The 8,868-nt window shown below is 46.1% G+C and overlaps 1 protein-coding gene across 1 annotated transcript in view; it reads right to left on the reverse strand.

The window, feature by feature from the left end:
* Window positions 1-1,104: 1,104 nt before the first annotated feature.
* LOC106591402 (interleukin-18 receptor accessory protein-like) overlaps window positions 1,105-8,868 on the reverse strand; it is an 11,050-nt gene continuing 3,286 nt past the window's right edge. The window contains exons 4-10 of the mRNA XM_045698277.2: window positions 8,205-8,382; window positions 7,763-7,828; window positions 7,353-7,482; window positions 6,665-6,828; window positions 5,877-6,014; window positions 2,561-2,737; window positions 1,105-2,102 (exon numbers count right to left, since the gene is read on the reverse strand). Coding sequence (XP_045554233.1) covers window positions 1,492-2,102; window positions 2,561-2,737; window positions 5,877-6,014; window positions 6,665-6,828; window positions 7,353-7,482; window positions 7,763-7,828; window positions 8,205-8,382 — 1,464 coding nt within the window. The 3' untranslated portion in view covers window positions 1,105-1,491. The remainder of the gene's footprint in view (window positions 2,103-2,560; window positions 2,738-5,876; window positions 6,015-6,664; window positions 6,829-7,352; window positions 7,483-7,762; window positions 7,829-8,204; window positions 8,383-8,868) is intronic.

An 8,868-nucleotide genomic window follows, 5' to 3' on the forward strand; every position in this document is an offset into this window, starting at 1 on the left:
GTCTCATCAGATTGACTAGGATAGGAGAGGAATGGAGGTCTGTGTGTTTAAGTAAACATCAAGAACTGTTAAACTGTGGTTGACCTGACCTAGCTTGAACCCTCTAGGTTTCCCTAATCTCAGAGATATGAAACTGTCGGCTGGGTAAAAATTTACGGTGTTGAGAGTTCTGGGGAAGAACAATTAACTCTCCTTAGTGTTAGTGTGTAATGTGTGTGCGTAAATGAGGAGCCTGGTATATAATAGATGTTTTGTGTATGAACTGCAGAGCGCTCTCCTGAATAAACTATTCTGATTCTTGTAAGCTGGTCCTCTGTCTGTGTTATTAAACCAGAATCTTACACATTCTGGATGGCAGACTGAGTATTTTAATTGAAGTTAACATTGAGAACATAATTCTCTTAACAATTAACTAGGAAACAAACAGAACTAAACGGAACTGAACAGGAGCAAGAGAAACGGGGACAGAACCTACCTGAATTTGTCCAATAGAAAGTAGTTTTCGTTGCAAAACGTTTTCCGTTTGCCAAAAGTTTTGCTATGGTCCAAAACCTTATGCTGCAGTGTGCTTTAAGGATTCTGATCTTTAGCACAATTATTGGAGAAAAAGCTGATCTGGTCGGTTTAAAAGACCAATGAGTGAAAAAAGAATACAACGAGGATCGGCATTGACTGCTATTTACCAGGAAGCACATACGTTACCAGGTTCCACGAGGTAAGAACACATTCTTAGAAGCAACAACCATGTAACCACAGGTCCCTCAACCCCCCAAAAATATATATACAAGGTGTCAAGTTACTGGAGAACCCCCCTCCCCCCCCCCCCAAAATTAAAATAAAATACATACAAGGTGTCAAGTTACTGGAGAACCCCCCTCCCCCCAAAAAATAAAAATAAAATACATACAAGGTGTCAAGTTACTGGAGAACCCCCCTCCCCCCCCCAAAAAATAAAAATAAAATACATACAAGGTGTCAAGTTACTGGAGAACCCCCCTCCCCCCCCAAAAAATAAAAATAAAATACATACAAGGTGTCAAGTTACTGGAGAACCCCCCTCCCCCTCCAAAAATAAATACATACAAGGTGTCAAGTTACTGGAGAACCCCCCTCCCCCTCCAAAAAATAAATACATACAAGGTGTCAAGTTACTGGAGAACCATCCCCCCCAAATAAATACATACAAGGTGTCAAGTTACTGGAGAACCATCCCCCCCAAATAAATACATACAAGGTGTCAAGTTACTGGAGAACCATCCCCCCCAAATAAATACATACAAGGTGTCAAGTTACTGGAGAACCATCCCCCCCAAATAAATACATACAAGGTGTCAAGTTACTGGAGAACCATCCCCCCCATAGTAGCACTAAGATCATGTTTCATCCATTTAGTTTCAAGCTTTAGGGGAACCCAGCCCAGGCATTGAGAACTTCTAACGGCTACAAAACAGTCCCTCTGTCCTGGGTGTCTGTGTGTCTGTCTAAGAGTGTCTATGTGTCTGTCCCAGTCCCACTCTGGGCTGGCATGGCCTTGTGGAGGGATCTCCAGAACCGTGATCCAGAGTTGGAGCTAGTTATCATCCTTCCCTGGTCCTGGGGGGTCCAGTGCAGAGCAGGCAGGACTCTGATGGCCCTCCGAACCAGTGGGGGCAGCGGTGAGGCTGGAGCCACCAGGCCCAGGGTGTGAGACAGGGGTAGAGATAGAGGCCTGCTGCTGGTTGGGCTAGTGGTGCTGGGGCTAGGACTGGGGTTGGGGCTGGTGGTGCTGGGGTTGGGGCTGGTGGTGCTGGGGTTGGGGTTGGGGCTGGTGGTGCTGGGGTTGGGGCTGGTGGTGCTAGGGCTGGGGTTGGGGCTGGTGGTGCTGGGGCTGCTGGGGTTGGGGCTGGTGGTGCTGGGGCTGCTGGGGTTGGGGCTGCTGGGGTTGGGGCTGGTGGGGTTGGGGCTGGTCCAGATGAGGATGAGCCTGAGGTGTGGGTCTTGTTGTAAGGCTCTGATGCCTGTCTCCAGTTCAAACAGACAAGTACTGGCCAGGTAGTCAGGACTCAGGACACACACCAGTCGCCTGCTGCTGCGGATCGCACACACCACATCCTCTGCATACGCTAAAGCACAGAACACACACACCAGACATGCATACACACACAAACACAAAACCACAAACACCACACAAGTGTCATGCTTGGCAGGGAGACATGACAGTTATGCAGACTGTCAAAATCTGACAGTAAAACAGTGACTCTGGGAACCACACATTCTTCAAAATACATTTCATTTGAAAGCTGCCATCTCTAGGCCAACTGTACATTCAATGGCAATGTTTTACAGTCTAATCTGGTAATGTGACTGTTTCTATTCACACGGCCTGCTCAACTATAACCTAGATCAGTTTGTGCAGTATAGCTAACTCCTATGGTCGTTGGCTGGCTCTACAGCACAAACTGGTCTGGGACCAGACTATCATGCGTCCTAAATGGCAGCCTTTCTCTATATAGTACCCTACTTTTTAGTAGTACACTAAATAAGGAATAGGGTGCCATTTGGGATGCAGCCTAGAACTCACCTCCGCCCGGCAGCAGGTCTCTCTCTAGCAGAAAGAGGCGGTAGCCCCACTGCCCCTCCAGAACCCTGGGCAGGAGCACCTCCAGTGGCTCCTCTCTTACTCCTCTTCCTCGTCCCCCCGCCTCCTCAGAGGAAGAGCTGGGCACGTAGGACACAAAGGCATCATATTCCTTGTCATCTACAGAGTCAATACAGGGAAGGAGAGAGAAGAGACATTCAGGTTACATGGTCAATACAGGGAAGGAGAGAGAAGAGACATTCAGGTTACATGGTCAATACAGGGAAGGAGAGAGAAGAGACATTCAGGTTACATGGTCAATACAGGGAAGGAGAGAGAAGAGACATTCAGGTTACAGGGTCAATACAGGGAAGGAGAGAGAAGAGACATTCAGGTTACAGGGTCAATACAGGGAAGGAGAGAGAAGAGACATTCAGGTTACATGGTCAATACAGGGAAGGAGAGAGAAGAGACATTCAGGTTACAGGGTCAATACAGGGAAGGAGAGAGAAGAGACATTCAGGTTACAGGGTCAATACAGGGAAGGAGAGAGAAGAGACATTCAGGTTACAGGGTCAATACAGGGAAGGAGAGAGAAGAGACATTCAGGTTACATGGTCAATACAGGGAAGGAGAGAGAAGAGACATTCAGGTTACATGGTCAATACAGGGAAGGAGAGAGAAGAGACATTCAGGTTACAGGGTCAATACAGGGAAGGAGAGAGAAGAGACATTCAGGTTACATGGTCAATACAGGGAAGGAGAGAGAAGAGACATTCAGGTTACAGGGTCAATACAGGGAAGGAGAGAGAAGAGACATTCAGGTTACATGGTCAATACAGGGAAGGAGAGAGAAGAGACATTCAGGTTACATGGTCAATACAGGGAAGGAGAGAGAAGAGACATTCAGGTTACATGGTCAATACAGGGAAGGAGAGAGAAGAGACATTCAGGTTACATGGTCAATACAGGGAAGGAGAGAGAAGAGACATTCAGGTTACAGGGTCAATACAGGGAAGGAGAGAGAAGAGACATTCAGGTTACATGGTCAATACAGGGAAGGAGAGAGAAGAGACATTCAGGTTACAGGGTCAATACAGGGAAGGAGAGAGAAGAGACATTCAGGTTACATGGTCAATACAGGGAAGGAGAGAGAAGAGACATTCAGGTTACATGGTCAATACAGGGAAGGAGAGAGAAGAGACATTCAGGTTACAGGGTCAATACAGGGAAGGAGAGAGAAGAGACATTCAGGTTACATGGTCAATACAGGGAAGGAGAGAGAAGAGACATTCAGGTTACAGGGTCAATACAGGGAAGGAGAGAGAAGAGACATTCAGGTTACATGGTCAATACAGGGAAGGAGAGAGAAGAGACATTCAGGTTACAGGGTCAATACAGGGAAGGAGAGAGAAGAGACATTCAGGTTACATGGTCAATACAGGGAAGGAGAGAGAAGAGACATTCAGGTTACATGGTCAATACAGGGAAGGAGAGAGAAGAGACATTCAGGTTACAGGGTCAATACAGGGAAGGAGAGAGAAGAGACATTCAGGTTACATGGTCAATACAGGGAAGGAGAGAGAAGAGACATTCAGGTTACATGGTCAATACAGGGAAGGAGAGAGAAGAGACATTCAGGTTACATGGTCAATACAGGGAAGGAGAGAGAAGAGACATTCAGGTTACATGGTCAATACAGGGAAGGAGAGAGAAGAGACATTCAGGTTACAGAGTCAATACAGGGAAGGAGAGAGAAGAGACATTCAGGTTACAGGGTCAATACAGGGAAGGAGAGAGAAGAGACATTCAGGTTACATGGTCAATACAGGGAAGGAGAGAGAAGAGACATTCAGGTTACATGGTCAATACAGGGAAGGAGAGAGAAGAGACATTCAGGTTACATGGTCAATACAGGGAAGGAGAGAGAAGAGACATTCAGGTTACATGGTCAATACAGGGAAGGAGAGAGAAGAGACATTCAGGTTACATGGTCAATACAGGGAAGGAGAGAGAAGAGACATTCAGGTTACATGGTCAATACAGGGAAGGAGAGAGAAGAGACATTCAGGTTACAGGGTCAATACAGGGAAGGAGAGAGAAGAGACATTCAGGTTACATGGTCAATACAGGGAAGGAGAGAGAAGAGACATTCAGGTTACAGGGTCAATACAGTTTCTTGATGAATCATTGAAAATAGGTGTTTTTTTTTAAATTTCAGGATACTTCCCGAATTGACTGATTTCAATTTGAACTGACCCCAACCCTTTTTTAAACACATAATACAACACATCGTACTGCAGTGATGACAGTTATGACAGTGATGACAGTTAGGACAGTGATGACAGTTAGGACAGTGATGACAGTTAGGACAGTGATGACCGTTAGGACAGTGATGACAGTTAGGACAGTGATGACAGTTAGGACAGTGATGACAGTGATGACAGTTAGGACAGTGATGACAGTGATGACAGTTAGGACAGTGATGACAGTTAGGACAGTGATGACAGTTAGGACAGTGATGACAGTTAGGACAGTGATGACAGTTAGGACAGTGATGACAGTGATGACAGTTAGGACAGTGATGACAGTTATGACAGTGATGACAGTTAGGACAGTGATGACAGTTAGGACAGTGATGACCGTTAGGACAGTGATGACAGTTAGGACAGTGATGACAGTGATGACAGTTAGGACAGTGATGACAGTGATGACAGTTAGGACAGTGATGACAGTTAGGACAGTGATGACAGTTAGGACAGTGATGACAGTTAGGACAGTGATGACAGTTAGGACAGTTAGGACAGTTATGATGTAATTTCAAAGAACTGACAACAACAGGCTTTTTTTTCAGAACACCCAGCCATCTTTCTGTGTGGTTTGAGGTTGTAACAAGTCAAGTTGAAACAGTCATTTCCTGATTGCTAGATTTGAGGCTTGCCTAGAAGCTAGATAGCTTTAATCTGACAGTGTGTGTTTTCATGTGTGTGTAAGAGTGGGAGTGGAGGAGATGGACACCATATATCAGCCATTAGATACTTGGTAAGAGTGGGAGGAGAAAACCCCAAATCAAGATATCCTGTGATTTGTTTTCCTCATATCTTATCTTGTGGCTGTGTGTGTGTGTGTGTGTGTGTGTGTGTGTGTGTGTGTGTGTGTGTGTGTGTGTGTGTGTGTGTGTGTGTGTGTGTCTGTCTGTCTGTCTGTCTGTCTGTCTGTCTGTCTGTCTGTCTGTCTGTCTGTCTGTCTGTCTGTCTGTCTGTCTGTCTGTCTGTCTGTCTGTCTGTCTGTCTGTCTGTGTGAGAGATGTGTTGCTGACCTGTGGTGGTCTGTTTGTATGGCAGGTAGATTCTGTAGAGAATAGAGATCTCTAGCCAGTAGACATGCACTGTAATGCCCAGCCCAGCTACAAACAGCAGAGACACCACCGGACACACTATCACCAGCACACGGGAAACTGAAACAACATTACAAAATACACATTAGAAACTGGGTGGTTCGAGTCCTGAATGCTGATTGGCTGACAGCTGTATACCACGGGTATGACAAAACGTTTATTTTTACTGCTCTAATTACGTTGGTAACCAGTTTATAATAGCACTAAGGCACCTCGGTGGTTTGTGGTATATGCCAATATACCACAGCTAAGGGCTGTATCCAGGCACTCTGCGTTGCGTCGTGCCTAAGAACAGCCCTTAGCCGTGGTATATTGGCCACATACCACACCCCCTCGGGCATTATTGCTTAATTATTTGTTGTCTCAAATAACAGTATGACAAGATAGGGTTATTAAGTAAAAATACATTGCTAGTGTCCTCTGAAAAATGGATCTGACTCGTGGTAGGCTAACCTTGGTACCCAGAACCAAATCAGATGTAATGAGAGACTAGGGCTGCGTTCCAATTATCTCTACTTCCTCTAGATGTGGGAACTTGTTCATTACTCCCAACAAATTGAAAACCATTGGATTGGACCAGGCAGGTGCCAGAGGGAGTTGCCATAAAACTAGTAATTTCATTCAAAATCCATGAAGGGAAGTGAACAAGTGCACACTTGGGGAGAAAGCAGAGATGATTGAGACGCACCCCATCAGTATTCTTCTGGTACCTGCAGATTTCCTTATCAGCCTGATGGTGACGCTGCTGTTGCCTACAGAGTTCTGGGCCAGACAGGTGAAGGTGGAGTCCAGGTGTAGCTGGGTCACCTCCGGGATTTGAGCTGTCCTGGTGACCGTGAACTCAAACTCTTCAATACTCCTTTCCCTCACCTGCCTGGAGAGGAAACAGAAGGTGACCCTCTGGTCGGCTATGAAAAGCCAACTGGCATTTACTCCTGAGGTGCTGACCTGTTGCACCCTCGACAACTACTGTGATTATTATTATTTGACCATGCTGGCCATGTTCTGTTACCCGGGACAGCCAGAAGAGGACTGGCCACCCCTCATAGCCTGGTTCCTCTCTAGGTTTCTTCCTAGGTTCTGGCCTTTCTAGGGAGTTTTTCCTAGGGAGTTGTTCCTAGCCACCGTGCTTCTACACCTGCATTGCTTGCTGATTTGATTTGGGTGTTGCCCAAATGGCATCCTGTTCCCTATAAAGTACACTGTGCATTATGTAGGGACTAGGGTGCCATTTTGGGACGTAGGCATAGCCTACAGTGATACACATTATTATTTTAATGATAGGTGGGTGCCTGACAAAAAAAAGGTTCATGAATAAATCATTCATTCATTAATGTTAATGCTTAATATACAATAACACATGACGAGCATCAACAACAAAAATGAGATCCAGCTCACTGTGCCTCCATCTCCATCAGTTTCATCATGCCTTCATGGTTGCTATGGGAACTGATCCACCACTGGACCACTGGGTCAAAGGTCCTCTGGAACCCAAACTGCACCTGACAGCTCAGATTATGAGGCTCCCCTGGGGAATAGAGGGTTGATATAAGGACTAGGTTCCATCCCTATTACCTATATAGTGCACTACCCCATAGGGCTCTGGTCTAAAGTAGTGCACTATCCCATAGGGCTCTGGTCTAAAGTAGTGCATAACCCCATAGGGCTCTGGTCTAAAGTAGTGCACTATATAGGGAATAGGTTGCCATTTAGGACGAAGCCATAAACTGGTAAAACACAGTGATCATACTCTATACACCTGCCATCATCAAATCAATCAATCATTCAACCTCAGGCTCTGCACTCACCCAGCTCCACACCCTCCTTGTTGCCATGGGGATAAGTAATCTGTGGAGGGTCTGTGGTGTCAGCTGCTGTGGAGGTAAAAGTGACATTTACTAGAATGTGTGTGTACAGTATGTGTGCGTTCATGTGAACGAGCATATGTGGTGTTTGTGTGCGATTCGTAAGTGCGTGCATGTGATCGTGCTTGTGTGGTGTGTGTATGGGCGTGCGTTCATCTGAACACTCTTGTGTGGTGTGTGTATGGGCGTGCGTTCATCTGAACACTCTTGTGTGGTGTGTGTATGGGCGTGCGTTCATCTGAACACTCTTGTGTGGTGTGTGTATGGGCGTGCGTTCATCTGAACACTCTTGTGTGGTGTGTGTATGGGCGTGCGTTCATCTGAACACTCTTGTGTGGTGTGTGTTGGAAGACAGAGCCTGCAGCGACAGTCCTCCCATACTTACGTATGACCGAGACGTTAACAGATCTCCTGACTGTCCAGGGGATCCCGTTGTCTTCATAGGTGTAGTCACAGAAATACAGTGTAGCATCACTCACATAGACAGTACCCAGCAGAAGAGTATACCTGTCTACCACAGAGATAGTCCTCTTCTCCTGTATCTCACACACAGGCCTGGCATCCTGCAGAGAAACCCATGACGTAAAGCCATTACTCACTTGTTGGCCTGTTCAGCCGTTTGTTCATTTCTTTGTACATTGGTCTATTTATTCATGCATGTGTTGACCTGTCACAGGTGAGTAGGTGTGTAACCGGTCACACGGGTGTGTAAGGCTTGTACTTGTGTTTACTAAAGGTTAGGAGTTTGTGTAAAGTCTTAGATGCAGTGGAATGATACCATAATTACATTCTGAAGAGAAACAAACATCAGGTAAAACCTGCCGTTCATCAATATATCACCCACCATCCATCCATCCATCCATCCATCCATCCATCCATCCATCCATCCATCCATCCATCCATCCATCCATCCATCCATCCATCCATCCATCCATCCATCCATCCAACCATCCATCCATCCATCCATCCATCCATCCATCCATCCATCCATCCATCCATCCATCCATCCATCCATCCATCCATCCAACCATCCATCCATCCATCCATCC

The sequence above is a fragment of the Salmo salar genome, chromosome 16 (assembly GCF_965601325.2).
Source record: "Salmo salar chromosome 16, fSalSal1, whole genome shotgun sequence".
Taxonomy (NCBI): Eukaryota; Metazoa; Chordata; class Actinopteri; order Salmoniformes; family Salmonidae; genus Salmo; species Salmo salar.